Source organism: Pundamilia nyererei, unplaced genomic scaffold, assembly GCF_000239375.1.
Source record: "Pundamilia nyererei isolate P.nyererei 1_Seehausen unplaced genomic scaffold, PunNye1.0 scaffold00232, whole genome shotgun sequence".
NCBI classification, from domain to species: Eukaryota; Metazoa; Chordata; class Actinopteri; order Cichliformes; family Cichlidae; genus Pundamilia; species Pundamilia nyererei.
In genome coordinates, this window is record NW_005187633.1 from 412,556 (window position 1) to 428,456 (window position 15,901).

The 15,901-nt window shown below is 46.2% G+C and overlaps 1 protein-coding gene across 1 annotated transcript; it reads left to right on the top strand.

Moving 5' to 3' along the window:
* The first annotated feature begins 5,845 nt into the window (after window positions 1–5,845).
* Window positions 5,846–13,907, top strand: nr1d2b (nuclear receptor subfamily 1, group D, member 2b). Its single transcript, XM_005748877.2, has 8 exons — window positions 5,846–6,250; window positions 8,297–8,527; window positions 9,333–9,421; window positions 9,777–9,921; window positions 10,598–11,301; window positions 11,670–11,855; window positions 11,935–12,145; window positions 12,664–13,907. The coding sequence occupies exons 1-8, from the start codon at window positions 6,232–6,234 to the stop codon at window positions 12,858–12,860; spliced, it is 1,782 nt and encodes a 593-aa protein (XP_005748934.1). The 5' UTR covers window positions 5,846–6,231; the 3' UTR covers window positions 12,861–13,907.
* The last annotated feature ends 1,994 nt before the right edge of the window (window positions 13,908–15,901 follow it).

A 15,901-nucleotide genomic window follows, 5' to 3' on the forward strand; every position in this document is an offset into this window, starting at 1 on the left:
AGTAGAGGACATGTGTCCTCATATTCTACCTCTGCACAGCAGCTAGTAAGGGTGTGTGTGTGTGTGTGTGTGTGTGTGTGTGTGTGTGTGTGTGTAGGTGTGTGTGTGTGTGTGTGTGTGTGTGTGTGTGTAGTCAAGCATCTTCATGTCATGCTAGCTTAAAACGATGCAGTGTGTGTATTTGCAGAGATGTTGCACGATAAAACTCCACCCAGGCAGCTCCACCCTCCAGGCCGTATTTACTTTTAATACTTTTATTATATTTTGTACATTTGCTGTTCTTTGTAGTTTTCGTGTCCTGTAAGGACTTTGCAGTGCACTGAAAATAATACATTTTGGAAGTCAGATGTAAAAGTGAGATCAGAGTCAAATGTGACATGAGTCCCCACATACAGGTATCATTTCATTAATATTACTAATATAAACAACAGCAGTAGAGTTTTAAAGGTGACAGTTTGACCTGTGGGCTCACAGTAGTGGTCAGATCGTTCCTTTATGCTGATATGTTGTCAACACAAACAATGGCAGCTAGAAGCAGAGCTTTACATGGCATGATTATTATGATGATTATGACCTTCAGAAGTACAGGTCAAAGGTCAAATGTGACATGATACTTTAAATGTGCCTTCATAATTGCTAAGTTCTGAGGCTGTTCTCAATTTTCCAAGGGTGAGTTATTAAGATGGATGATTCCACTCTACACTTGTGCTTCAAAACTTCGTGAACTGTGGTGTTCACAGGCGAACAGAATGACAAACCCCCCCACTCTCTTTGGTGGAGGCAAGAATACTATTCCCCAAAGTTTGATTCTGTTCATCTGGATGTTTTCAGTGGGAGAAACGTTTCGTCGATGGTCATGAGATGAAGGAACTGACCTCACAGCCCATTGTTCCTTCAGTGCTGCTGGTTTCAGTCATTGTGCAAATGTCCTGTTTAAAGGTTGGAAGCCTGCAGTCAGCTGAGACTGGAGACGTCACCTGATGAAACGTTTCTCCTACTGAAAACATCCAGATGAACAGAATCAACCTTTGGAGATTTATTTAAATAGATGACTGAGCATCGAGACGTAAACATATTCTTCTTATAGTTATTATTATCTGTCATTGTTTTAGAGTTTTTGTGTTTGACTGAATCTAGTGTGAATTTACTTTCATCCTTGTTCCCCTTACCGAATTTCCCAGAGGAACCCACCCGAGGGATTAATAAAGTTCTATCTTATCTTATTTCCCAAGAAGTCCCCACAGTGGGTGGATCTATTAGATTTGGTATAAGTTTTACACAGGATGCTCTTCCTTATGCAGTGCTTGTATTTTGTGGGGGTGAGACTGGGCTGATCTTAGCTTGTGACCCTCTGAGGCGAGGTCTTTCATGTGTACACCGTGCAGCCATAACCTAAAACATCATCAGAGTTTGAATTCAATTACATTTGATTTATATTGTGCCAAATCACAACAACAGTCACGCAGGCACTTCATATGGTAAAGACTCTGCAATAATCCAGAGAAACCCCAACAATCACACGGCCCCTCTGAGCAGGTGCTTTGGTGACAGTGAGAAGGAAAACATTCATTTTTTTATAAATACAGATTCACAAAACTCATTTCCTTTTCACAAGATTGATGGAGCAGGAGCAGAATGCAGAATTCAGCAAGAAAAAAAGACGAATACAAAAGCATCCACAGGTGTTCACATGGTGCCAAAGCCCTCCAGGAGTAGACATCACAGGAAATCTACCAAAACTTAAATTGCAATAAATAAATAAACGAATAACATAAAAACTAAAGGTGTCACAGCTGTTACTCTTCACAAACAATACTACCCCAACCGTCTCACACGGTGGCAGAGAGGTGATGATCTGCATAACAAAGTGTCCTCGAGTCAGATGTGAGGCCCTGCGTCTGTCATGGTTGAGTTCGGGCTGGGGCCAGGGAGCAGGCTTGGAGCGGTGCTAGCAGTTAGACCAACTTTATTGTGGAGTGGGCAGGTGTAAAGGGGCGGGGTTATGGGGAAGTCGGCCAGGCACGGAGGGAGTTGGCAGCTGACAGTAATGTTCAATAAAGTGCAGCTAAGTGGAGAGTAAATAGGTAAGGACGGGCTAGCAGAAGCTTTGGCAGAGCGGTGGTGAAATGTGGTCATTTGAGAGAAATCTTGAACGAGCTTCCAGACGAGATACTGCGGATGAGCCGACAAGACAGGTGAGGGTGAAGCACCTGAAACCACGAGGAGCCGATCATCACCATGATGGTGGAGAAGAACCACACAGCCCAGCACCAGGATATCATTAAAAGATCTGAAATCATACATTTCTACACTGTGTTGTATTCCTGAGTGACTGACACGTGTCTTTGCTACAGCATACAGGTATGAGTCCGGCCTCTGTGGCAGTCAGGTGAAGAGGAAACTTAATTCTGTTTACAAGAAACATTGTGAAGAATCTGTTTTTCCAAAACAGCTGCCGGTTGTCAAAAATCCACAGTGTTCATTCTTAATGAGGTTTATTGCTCAGCTTTAAGGCGTGCCCCGTGCTTCTGAAAACAAGATGAAGGCGTTCACAAACCGCAACAACGATGCACTGTAGACCACGCAGTGAGCTGCAGGCTCACAGGGGAACCACAGAAACTACTCCGATGTTTGTGTGAACATCTTTAACCAAAAACAGAACAGAGTTGTGATCAGAGGGACAGAAATCACCATCACACATATTTAGTATGTTTTAACTCTCGTTTTGACTCTATGCTAAGTGAGTCTGACAAAGATGTGACTCTTCAGTTTCTGAATGTTCCAGTAAATCTACCAGCTACGTGCTTCATATGCTGTAAGCAGTAGAAGCGGTTCAGAGTTGGATACAGTTGACATCTGTTTTCATATGCATGTGACGGCTTGGTTCATTTATTTTTACTGAAGGATGCAGCAGATACACTAGTACACTGCTGTGTAACATCAGAGATTTGTGCGAGTGTCACACTAGCTCTTGGTAAACCTCCACCAACCCACAGCTGATAAAACCAAAAGCTTCTGTCATACGTTCTCTAAACAAATTACATGGTCACTTACTGAATTTACATGGTCCTATAGATGAACTACAACACATGACATTTTACACTGTTTCATTCAAGCAACGTGTGAAAAACCTACATACAGACCAGTGAGAGCGCTGCTGCTAGAATCTGAACTCAGATAAGAAGGATGGATGCAGAGAAGAAAGGGGGGCAGCCATGTGACCAGCTGGGGTGAGGAGAGGAGGATCAATTATAAGACAACTTTCATGTACCCTAACGCACAACCCAGTTATACAACGACGCATTTAGTCATTTATTCCATCCACGTTTTTCCGCTTATCCAATTTAGGTTGCAGGTGGGGGGTGGAGCCTATCCCACCCTGGACAGGTTGACAGTCTGTCACACAGACAGACAACCATTCACACTCACATTTCGACTCACCAGTTAACCTGTCATCACTACCTGGATGTTTGACCGTGGGAGGAAGCCGGAGTGAACTCCACATGTAAAGGCCTCGGCCAGATAGACGTAGAGTGTTCTTACACAGCGCTTTTAGTCTGACCACTCGAAGCACTATACACGACTTGCCTCCTTCACCCTTTATACAAGCACTTTTTATAAGCCTTCTCTGTGTAAGTGCTTTCTAGATAACATTCACACATTCAGTGATGTTTGGCATACAGACTGGTGCAGCCAGGGATCAAACCAGTTAGCTTTACCTCCTGAGCTACAGCAAGAAGGTCCTTGGATGGGAGCCTTCTTGCTGTGAGTTAACAGTGCTAACTACCATGCCAATGGGCTAGCTACTCATTTAATAAAGTATACAATTAACATCTCTATGAGAAAAAACCCTTTGTTTTCAGTATCCTGTGGGGCAACTTTGTGAAGTAATAACTAAACAGTTCTTGTAGCTGTTGTTCAGTCCTTGATGGCTTGAGCTCATTCGGACGAACTTCAGCCGTAAGATGTTGGTGGGTTTCCTCACATGTTCTCCATTTTACTGGATAAAGATCATGACTCTTAAAGTCAAAGTTTCTACTTTTTTCTCTTTGACATTTCTTTGTTAGGTTGCTGTTTTGCTGAAGACTTAGTTTAGTGAAAGACGTTCTGAGATTTGCCTTTTGAAGCTAATGGGACCAGTTTCCTAATATGATCCCATGAAGTTTTTATCTTACAATATGAAGAGTTGTTCACACAACATTGTTCCAGTAGCCTTCTAGTTTGTTACATAATCACAAACAGAGTGGTTGCTTTATCCTTCAGCTCCTTACAAGCTTCGTCCTCCCAGACTACAGACTAATCTTTGTTGGTTGGCCAGCCGGGGAAGGTAAAGATGGTCATCACGCCCATCATTTGTACCAAATCTAAATGCTTTAGTGACGGTTCTGTATCATTCTCAACCTGATAAAGATCACCAACAGAGGTGCCCACTCAAACCAGATTGTTATCCAATCGCAGAACACGAGTGGGTGTTCCTCAACTGTTAGATGGGCTGATTTACAGTTAGAGCCATGCCTGGATATCAGCCAGGGCGTCTTATACACCAATTCTTAAACATGACTTCATTCTGAGCACTTAATGCTTGAGTGTCAAAATGGGGATTTTTCAAAACCCTGTACAGACTAAACTTTCCTGTTATTACTGTTCTCATTTATAAAGTTGTGTTTCATCAACATGAACATTATACCTAACAGGTGAATGTCGGGACAGTATGTCCTGGTTTCTTAACATAAAACTCATTGCTGCAGCCAGAGGCAGCACAAATATGGTCCTCTTAGACCAGGGGTGGGCAACTCCAGGCCTCGAGGGCCGCTGTCCCTGCAGGTTTTAGATGTGTCTTGAACCAACACAGCTGATTTAAATGGCTAAATTAGCTCCTCAACATGTCCCAAAGTTCTCCAGAGGCCTGGTAACGAACTAATCATGTGATTCAGGTGTGTTGACCCAAGGTGAGATCTAAAACCTGCAGGACACCGGCCCTCGGGGCCTGGATTTGCCCACCCCTGTCTTAGACTAGTTTTTAGTTTTAGTCCCCTTGTTTTCGAGTGAGTTATCGGTTCTGTCACTAATTTGCTAACGTAAAGTAATGTAAGTCTAAGAGCCGTAACAAACCTACTGACCCTGTGATGCTACGTTATGGCAAAGTGGTGCTAAACGTGATGTAAAAAACGTTAACTTTCAGCTCTTATTTCTTAGACGCAGCTCCCAGAAACTGTTGCATCTACGTCAGCTTTTAGAGCAGGGCTCCATGGTGTAAATCAGCCTTTGTAGTGTTTCACCACTGCTTTAAAGTACCTGTGTTTTCACTTTTCAGACCCAGAAGATATTACATCTTTTATACGAACAGTATCAAACTCTTTGTAGCGTGAGTGGACCGGAGCAGAAAAAGCTTTGCTCAAACGAACCGTCCATTTACAAAAGAGATTTAAAAAAATGTCCATTTCTCTAGATTCAAACTTATTACAAAATCTACAAAAGTGCAGAAGTTGACTTTGGAAAGAAAAAAGATATTATGTTGCAGCTGAACTATATGTCAAACATTTTAAATAGTAATAGTAATGCTGGTGTCCCTGCACGACTGTGTTCAATCTAATCAAAGTGGTCTTTTCTGCAGCTTTCAGACTTGCAGTGGGCCACAGTGGAAGCTTTAGCAGGAACATCAGTGCACTGTCACATAGATATAAGGTGTCCTGAAACTTTTGGACTTCAATGAAATGTTTCAGCATATGATAAACGCTATCAGGAGGAGATGCTGTGTCGCAACCCGCTCGTCTTTTCTGACATTGCCGAGTATCTTTGCTCCGTTTCACTGGTGAAAGTATGTCAGTGGGTTACACTGACACAAGTGCAAAGCTGCAGGGAGGGGAGGGAGGAGTCAGTGAACTGGGTCACATGGTTTTCACACTGATCGCTACTCGAAACAGAGCAGAAAGCCGTCGCGCACACGCCTGGACTGGAGCTCCAGGAACGAGTGAACGCTGCACATTTGATCGTCGCCTCGGCCGATTTTCTGGTTGTTTTAGGGGGAAAGTACATCTCCACCGGGCTGCTTGTAAAGCCGACCGTAGCGTGTAGGGTCTGGACGAGGCTTCTGTCTTTGGTTCAAACTTAAAGACGGTTAGTTTCTCTTACTGGGACCAATCAGCGACTTTTCAGTTGCTGAACACTAAAACTGAGAAAACGGCTTTGGCACCGAGGTAGCAGAGGAGGAAACCCCCAGACTCACAGGACATGGAGTCCACCAAAGCTGGTAAGTACGCCTGACAGCATCTGCACCCGGCGACGGGGGGCGTACTGTACTTACCTCCTGCCTTTGGCTTCAGTCGAACCGGAAAAGTAACACGACCGGTCACATTCTGACTGTATTTCTTGTTTATTGTGGACTTTCTGTCGAACCCACTTGTTACTGTTAGAGTGGGTTAGGGCCACCGTGGGCGGTTGTTGTTACACCAGTGTTTGGCTTCCGTGGCACTGCAGTCATCTCGGCTCACATGGACCCGCCAGCCTAGCCATGTGCACTTGTGTTTACGCTCCCCGTGCGTCTCAGCTCATTGGCCGCGCGGTGCAGTGACGTAGGCGTTGCATAATTTCTCCCAGCTCGATGTGTGCAGTCTCGCCGTGATACACGTGAGGCCTCTCATGGCAACGCGAGCTGACCTAGTTTTCCCGGGGAAAGCGCATGCGTGCTCCAGGTGGGGTGCGTTTAAACCCCAACACCAGCAGCTGTGGTGCTTTGCTCATGGGACGGGGAAGGCTTTTTGTGTAAGAAACGTACGTTAGTAACATGATTAATAATAAACGTCGCGATATGACCCGCTGTATTCAGTTTCTATGTTACCATTGATTTAATAAAAACAACATTGAATAAAATAATAATAATAAAAAACCGGAAGTCCACAGTTGTCTTCGTTTGCTCAACTCTCGAGCTCATCGTCTGTCCGCTGACAGCACTCGAACTAAGATATTTCCCGAGGGCCGTAAACGCAGCCTCGGTTGTTTCCAGCTCGTATAAAATGATCTAATTACGCAGAGTTAGATAAACATTAGAGCTGGAGACGGTCACTGAGTTAGTTACAGGTTTGACTCATATTTTCCTGTTTCGCTCATGATGCTGGATACACAGTAACCTGATAATCCCATGAACGAAACCTCATTTTTGAAGCATTCAAAGAGGCTGCGTGAGCTCTGAGTCATCACTGGCACTTTTTCACCTCATACTTTTCCTTTGCCGTGTATTAATGGGGGACAATTTTTATATATTTCTTTTAAAATGAAAAGTGTATAAATGAAGGCATGTATTCGATCTGTTTTTACGGCTGTGAATGACTGAACTACATACACACCCCTGCCAGGCTGACATTATGTAATTGCTGTTACCTAATCATAAAGAATGGGAGAGGAAGAAATCAGGTCAGCCTGTGCTGAGGGTGGAGCTCCCTGGTGCAGCAGCCCGTCTCTGCGGCGTTTACTGGCCCAAGAAATGTTTGTGGTATTCTCGTCTGCCCTCTTTACTTTAAGCTGGTTGGTTTTCACACAGGGAAGGTGTCTGTAGCTGGGGGGGTAAGTCAGGGAGAAAAGCGCCACCTACAGAAACATTACAGCGTTCAAACAGGGCTCAGGTTATACCGATGAAATAAACGGTGTAACTGACAACGAGCAAAAGAAGACACGCACATCTGGTAGCTTCTTGTGATTGCAGTAGAGTGTGACGATGAAGTGAGTTTCCTTTTTGTCCTAATGCAGAAACAATCAGTAAAGTTTGATAAAGTGCACATTAAAAACATCAGAAATGTGTTATCAGGCACGAGATGGACTCATTTTATTACAGTGAGGTCACCCATTACTGAGGTGTCTGTCAGGCCCTCAGCTGAGCGTTTCTCTCCGTTGCCGTCTTGCTGTTCTGAGACTGCATATGAGGAGCACGGGGTGGGTCCTGAACCACACACTCATCCTCTGATGGTTGTGATTGGAGGAGCAGTTAGCCACTGAGCAGCTCCTGGGTGAGCGTCCTTATTGACTCTAATAAAGACCATAATTGACTGAATGGATTCCTATGACCTGAAAGTAAAGTGAGGAAAGCGTTTACAGAGGTCGCAGGGACACGAGGGCTGGTTGCAGACCATTAGACCAATACAGGTCACGTTTCAGGAGCTACATTCATCTTTGATACTGTCTATTTTCCTCATAAAATACATGAGAAGTTTTCAGTGCAAGCTCACACAGTAGGCTTTGCTTCGTTGTTACAGTCCCTGTTCTCACAGTCCGTTTCCTCCCCTCTCTGCTGATCGCTCACCAGGAGGCGTAATAGCCTACATCAGCTCGTCCAGCTCTGCCTCCAGCCCAGAGTCGTGTCACAGCGACTCCTCCAATGGCAGCTACCAGTCGTCCTCCCCGCCCCGCGGGTCCCCGCCTAGCCACGGACAGCTGAGGCAGCCGCTCGACCCCACGATGGCCGTAGGAGGCCTAAAATTGCCACGGACTCAGAAAGGTGGACGCTCGTCGTCCACAGCAAAGACTGGCATCACAAGTAAGTTGGACACTCTCATATGTGTCTTCAGATGCTGCCTGTGTTAAGTCTAGGAATCAGTGCAGCATGTCAGGCCAGTGAGAGCATTATGTGACTTAAACATCTCAAGGACATTATTGGAATCTGCCCAAAACAAATGTTGACATTTTAACTTCCAGGTAGCTTGTTTCAGCCGCCGTCACTGCACCAAGAACATCTCATAACTAATGTTCTCTCTGAAGACAGTTGAAATGAAACCAGAGGCTGTTTAGGAGAAACCCAAGACGGAGCCAGCACGAGCTTCCTGTAGACGGCTAATGACTTTTACATGTGACGTGTTTGTGTCTATAAATAAATTCTCAACATAAACCTTCACAGAGCAGTTTATCAGAAACAGCAGTGTGATGTTGAGGCTGTAGTGACGGGCAGGGATGTGAACTGTACCACATCAGGGCTCGCAGAATCGCTAGCTAGCTATCTCAGCCCCGCCCGTCAGGCTATATGATAACCCGACGGGCGGGGCTGAGATAGATTTTGGTCGCCCGACCAGAGATATCGCTAGCTCCGGGACGTCGGGCTAGCGATTGTGCGAGCCCTGCACATAATATAGCACAGCAGGTTATTTGAGAGTGGTTTAGTTTCCTCTTCTTCTACTCCTGTACCAGGACTGATGCAGAGGGTTTGGGGTTTTTTGTGAGTGGCGGCACCTACTGTTCAGGAGGAGCACTGGTGTAACGACTCGGTGACCTCGTTGGGAATAATCGGTGGGTTCCCAGTTTTGGTTTTTTTTTCAGATAAACTAAGAATTTGTTTTTGTATTTCTCAGAAATCAACGGCCTGGTGCTGCTCTGTAAAGTGTGCGGGGACGTGGCCTCTGGATTTCACTATGGCGTCCATGCCTGTGAGGGCTGCAAGGTGAGGCTGCCTCTTTGATACGACGCAGTGTGAACTCGCAGGCAGCACAGGATGAGTCTCTGTGCGACACAGACACGAGCGTTGCGGCGTCTTTGGTTGAAGTGGGTCACTTTAGCCATCTGCACAGCTCAGACTGAAACTAGTTCACTCTGCCTTTATTTATATCTGTTACCCATCATGCTTCATGGTGCTGTGTGGCCCAGTTAGCTGGAGAACAGTGTGCTACATACCACAGCGCTCCTTAGAGGGCGAACGCGCACATAATTCAGACAGTTATAAGTCACACTGTAGAAACTGTTCATTTATCTAAGAAAGAGGACAAAAGTAAGCTGTCTGTGTCTGTGAACACACTCAGGGCTTCTTCAGGAGGAGCATCCAGCAGAACATCCAGTACAAGAAGTGCCTGAAGAACGAGAGCTGCCCCATCATGAGGATCAACAGGAACCGCTGCCAGCAGTGCCGCTTCAAGAAATGCCTGCTGGTGGGCATGTCCAGAGACTGTGAGTACCCGCGCTCGTTCACTGGCTCGCGCTGTGTTCGGTGAAGAGATTAGCGAGGCTGGTTTCACAGAGTAACGCTCAGCACGCCATTTTCTAACACGTAAAACAGGTTACGGTCAATTTCAAAGCTATAAAAGCGAATAAGTCATTTTCCAGTCAGACGGTTGGTGGTTAGATTCCCCCGTCTGCTTGCCAAAGTTTCCTCAGGCAGAGTTCTGCTCGTGTGAGTGTTAGCAGAGAAACAACGTACCTGTGTGAATGCGTGTGAATGGAAAATGAGGCATTCTGCAGGAGAGCGCTACATGAAAACCAAAGTGTTCAAAATACAACATTAAGAAACACTTTAACAAAGAAATCACGAAGCTCAAACTTTTAATTGAGCCTTTTCTGTTATTGTTGTTTTAATAAGATGCTGTTCATTAGTCCTTTTGGCTCAGTTAGTAGTGACAGATGGAAATAGTCCAGCATCACTGACTGTGGAAGGACGTTGGAGTTTAATGACGACATGGTTGAGGGGCAGTAATTCTCAGTATGACTGGATTTGTTTTGAAGGCAGTAATCATGAGGTGTGAAGCTAACGGTTGGAGAAGAGTAAGATGTCCTCCTTTTAAATTCCTGTTTAACGAATGTCTGAGACTTGGGCAAAAATCAAGGAGATTCTCTTCTCGCTCTTCAGCTGTACGCTTCGGCCGGATCCCGAAGCGAGAGAAACAGCGCATGCTGCTGGAGATGCAGAGCGCCATGAACAACATGATGAACAACAGCCAGCTGCAAAGCCAGCTGTACAGCAGCCAGAGCCTGCCCATTGTTAAACCGCTGCCAGCCGGCGCCACCGAGCCTACCTCAGACGATGCCGTCCCCGCCGCCTCCTGCTCTCCTTCCTCCTCACCTCACTCCAGCCAATCAGACTCCAGCTTAGACCCAGAACCCGCCGCGTCGATGGACACCAGCCCCAGCTCGGCCTCGCCCAGCGCGTCGGACAGCAGCGAGGAGGAGGTGATCGGCTCGGTGACCAGGGCCCACCAGGAAACCTTCATGTACAACCAGGAGCAGAGCAGCCTGCCCTCCCGGGCCTCGCAGCCTGCGAACACCCTCGGCTGTGGCCTCGCCAAAACCCCCACCGACAACCAGATGCAGGAGCGGCAGGGCACCTGGGACCACCGCAAGAGCCCGGTCACGGTGGCCCGGCACTCCACCTTGAGCTTTGACCCCCAGGGTCAGAAGGAGGTCAACCAGTGCCCCTTCGGGCTGTCCAGGACGGCTGCCACCAGCCACTTTCCAGCATATACACATGGAGCTTTCAGGGCACCGTCCACAGAAGGCTCCACCAATGGATCGTGCAGCATCGCCCTGTGGAGAGGAGGCAACAGGATGCATCTGGTAAGCTGAACAGAGGGCAGTGGATGGTAACAGTTTAGGCAAGCCATTAAAAATCAATGTCAAGGTGTAAAAGCGGACTTTGTAAAATAAAAAGCCTTTTAAATGAAAGTGTCTGTTTGTTGTTTGGATAGATGCTCCTGCCTCTGTATGCATGAATAGATGTGAATAGAACAGCTGCTTTTAGGGCAAAAACAAACTCTCTAGAAGTCTCACCAAAACGAAGCTTCTGTTTTAGAGCTCAATGAAAATCACTCCGTTTGTCCCAACAGCAGCATGAAGCCATCGTGTCTGTGATTAGTTAGTGAAAAGGAGGTTTCAGAGGTGTGGATGCACTCGTGTCCAAACTGAAGGCCCGCTCTGATCCGCAGGTTTGTCCGATGAACACTTCGCCTCACGTGGACCCTCAGAAGTCCGGCCACGAGGTGTGGGAGGAATTCTCCCACAGCTTCACCCCGGCGGTCAGGGAGGTGGTCGAGTTTGCCAAGAAGATCCCAGGCTTCAGAGAGCTTTCCCAGCATGACCAGGTCAGCCTTTTGAAGGCTGGCACCTTTGAGGTAATTCATTGAATTTTCTTACGTATTGCAGTCTTGTTTAGTCTGTCTGTAGTAATCTGGGGCACCCTGTGGCCTGCAGGTGTTGGTGGTTCGCTTTGCCTCGCTGTTTGACGTGAAGGACCGCACTGTCACCTTTCTCGGAGGGAAGAGGTACAGCGTGGACAGTCTGAGGGCCCTGGGGGCCGGGGACCTGCTCAACTCCATGTTTGACTTTAGTGAGAAGCTCATGAACCTGGGTCTCAGTGAGGAGGAGATGAGCCTGTTTACTGCTGTGGTTCTGGTCTCTGCAGGTGGGTTATCAGACCATCCATCCACTGATAGCGACGCATAAACCACCGTCAGTGTTTGTATCCAAAATGATGAGAACAGGTAGAAAAATTGGCTCATTAACTTTGTTTTTCCTGCCTGAGCTTTGACTGCACTGTAATGGTACAGATTGGCGAGTTGGCGCCACCTGCTGTTTATCTGATGAACACTCACAGCAGGACTGAGCTCAGCTGTTTCAGTGTAAACACATTTAAACTGAGTCAGGCTTCAAAATATTCCTCTGCTGTGACCTGAGCACACGTGAGGCAAACGGTTTCAGTTTGTGCAAAATTGCATTTATTCCTAGAGCATCACGGACACGCTGAACACTGACTTTGGTCAATCATATGCTGTAGAGTGACAGTCCATCATGTCATTATCACAAACACGTTAACCTGACACCAGACTGCGACTAACCACGCGGGTCACACGGCCGTTTTTCTTGTTTGTCAACGTATCGCTAACTGAGGCCTCTCCTCCCCGCTACCTCTTCCTCTCCCAGATCGATCTGGCATCGAGAACGTGAACTCCGTGGAGGCCCTGCAGGAGACGCTTATCCGCGCCCTGCGGAGCCTCATCACCAAGAACCACCCCAACGAGGCCTCCATCTTCACCAAACTGCTGCTCAAGCTGCCCGACCTGCGTTCCCTCAACAACATGCACTCTGAGCAGCTGCTCGCCTTCAAGGTCCATTCCTGAACTTTCCTAAAGTACTTGACGCCGTCCGCCCCCACTTCACCTGAAAACATTGCACCCGAGACAAAAGCAGCCCTAAAGGCCGCCTGGAGCACCAGCTCCACCCGACCACACCTGCACGGGCCTTTGGGTTTAGCTCTTTGTCTAAAAAGTCAAGTGGAAGTTGTACTGTAGGGCGTGACGGCCTGTGTGACGGTAATGCAGACGCACAGACACTCTGACTGGTGTACATGTCTCTCGTGTTTGTGTGTAGCAGCTGTACAAAGATTAGATGCACTTTCCTGTATAGTGTCGATGGTATTTTTGCATTCATAGTGCAATATGTGACTGCTTCTGGGTCTGAGTCTAAACGTTTCCCTGCGGTGGTGCACGTTAAATTGAACTGGTGCTGCTCTCGCGGGACGAAAAACGCGCTGGAGGTAAAGTTCTCTTTAAAAGCAGCCGAAACTGAGGAGTCTGTGCAGGAAAGCTGCTTTCAGTTGGAGCAGCAGGGAAACCTGAACGTGGCGTCTTTGGACAGATTTGGGAAGCAGACGCTTGATTTCATCCACGTGTGTTCGTGCCATGACTTGTTTGTTTTGTGTTCTAAATTATTTGGGCATTGTGACAAATCGAACGTGTCAGAGTCGCTCTTTACTGAGATCAGTATAAATGAAGACTGAAGCCATGAAATGAAATTGTGGACTGTGTCTTCTTTCTCGTGACATCTCCGAGAGTCTGGACAGAAACGTCACCTCGTAGTCACCAGCAGCTTCTGCACGCTTCGTTACACGTCTCTACGTTTTTACAGAGACTCTGTTCTGTAGCTGATGCAGGTCCATGTATGACGATTTCACATAAGTCTGATTGTAAAAGTGTTTGTAATGTAAAGACATGAGCAGAGCTGCTGCTGAAACACTATCAGCCTTTTATTCTCCACGACTTCTATTATTGCAGTGACATGTTCTGAAAGGATGCAGTATGCATAGATTTCTATAGAAATATATTATCATATAAACATAACTGTATGTGTGTGTATATAAATAATATGAATGAATAAATTTTCTAAATGGTGTGTACAAGCTGTGGTTATTTAACACGTGTCGTTCCTGATAATCATGACGACTGCATCTTACCTATTTGTAGGAAAATGTTCTCTTCGGCAGTTAAGAGGCTTTTGCCTCCTCGTCTCCATCCTCTGACCTTTGACCTGCGTCTTCATTTTCAAAATGCATCATGAGGAGGACGGGGGAGGCCTACGAGGAGCTGTTCCTGAGCATGACTCAGATAATCAAACTTTCTGCTTGTTACTGTTTCTCCGTGTGATTAAAAAAAAAAATAAAAATATGCGCACTTTTATCCGAGACCACGTGCAGCTTTAGTGCAGTTTGAGTAAAACTGAGTGATCTCTGAAGCCGGCGACACAGAACTCAGTTTGAATTTTAATCGTCTCGCATACACGTGAATATTCTCTTCTACTTATCCTTATCAGGGTCGTTGGGGGGCTGGAACCTGTCCCAGAGTGAGAGGCGGGGGCAGATCGCTAGTTAGTTGCAGGGACAGAGAGACCGCACTCACGATCACCAGTTAACCTCACCCCACTAACTGCACGTCTGTGGGAGGAAGGCGGAGTACCCACACAGACACAGGAGGGAGAACATGCAAACTCCACACAGACCCCGGCCTGCGACGCTGAACCAACCACCTTGCTGCGAGGCAACAGCGCTAAGCAGAAATACTTGGATAACGATACTTCCTGTAGTAACCGTGACTCATTTAAAGTGCAGTTTCAGCTTCACGATTGTATGAACTGTTCTGGCCGTCTGAGCTGGCCTGTGTGTTTCTTCCTTTAAACAGTGGATCAACCACAGGTGTGTCATGTGATTTATTTCCAACGACATGAGGGAAGAATCCAGACATTTCCTGTCAGACTGCTTGTCAGTCAGCTGTCCTTCTGAGCCTGTGAAAATGGGAGGTTATGTATAAAAATGCCTGTAATTCCTAAACAGTTGAAATAAACGCCTTAAATGCATTTTAATCACATTGATGGAATACAGATGCAAAATCACACCTTTTATCCTCTCCTGTGCTCTTCAAGAACAGTAAAGTAGAAATGAAAGTAAAACGTGTGATCGTTATGGATCACAATAGCTAATTAATCATGTGAAAGGTTCAGACAAGAGTAGAAATTTCAGACGGTTTTACTCGATGCCTCAAGGAGTGGATAAAATAGCACCTTCACAGCAGGGTTGACATATAAACGCACACACATCTATGTAATTCTCTCTTAAAAATGCAGCACTGAACGACATAAAGGTTTGACTATGGCCTTTCTTTAATACGTTCTTGTGACACCAGAGGGATTCAGTAAAACGAGGTTTAGAAAGGCGACGTCTGAACCAAGTCGTGCTTATCATCCATCAGCAGATGGCAACAGTGCAGCTCAGTCTGCGTCCCTGGCTTCCGGGAGTGGCACCGAGTAAACAGACACTAACATTCACTCGACCAAATCACACAGAGCTCCAGTGTTACCACCGAGTGATGGTGGTAACACTTAAAGTTTTAAACTCAGACCTCTGTCTGCGATAATCAGTGAGAACCATCGGCTCCACCCACGTGTCCACTTCAGTTTGATTGCTGTCCTGTAAACACAGCACAATCTGGAACCTGTCTGTTCAAACATCCTCTATCGTGTGTTCACTTATGACTTCACAAGACAAGAGCTAGACTCTATTAATGTAGTGCCGTGTCTTTATATTTTCTATTTTGCAAGGAAAACAGGAAATTAGTTCATAAATGTATTGAAATGTGCAGACACATCAATGATAGTCAATTCAATTTTATTTATGCAGCACCAAATCACAACAACAGTCGCTTCAAGGTGCTATATATTGTAAGGTAGACCCTACAATAATACATACAGAGAGAAAAGCCCAACAATCATATGACCCCCTATGAGCAGCACTTTAGCGACAGTGGGAAGGAAAAACTCCCTTTTAACAGGAAGAAACCTCCGGCAGAACCAGGCTCAGGGAGGGGCGGGGCCATCTGCTGTGATTGGTTGG

Bases quoted from the DNA above. Each gene is read 5' to 3' on its own strand.
- nr1d2b (XM_005748877.2), top strand. The intron at 8,528-9,332 runs GTAAGTTGGACA...TGTATTTCTCAG, and splicing joins AGCAAAGACTGGCATCACAA to AAATCAACGGCCTGGTGCTG. The intron at 9,422-9,776 runs GTGAGGCTGCCT...GAACACACTCAG, and splicing joins ATGCCTGTGAGGGCTGCAAG to GGCTTCTTCAGGAGGAGCAT.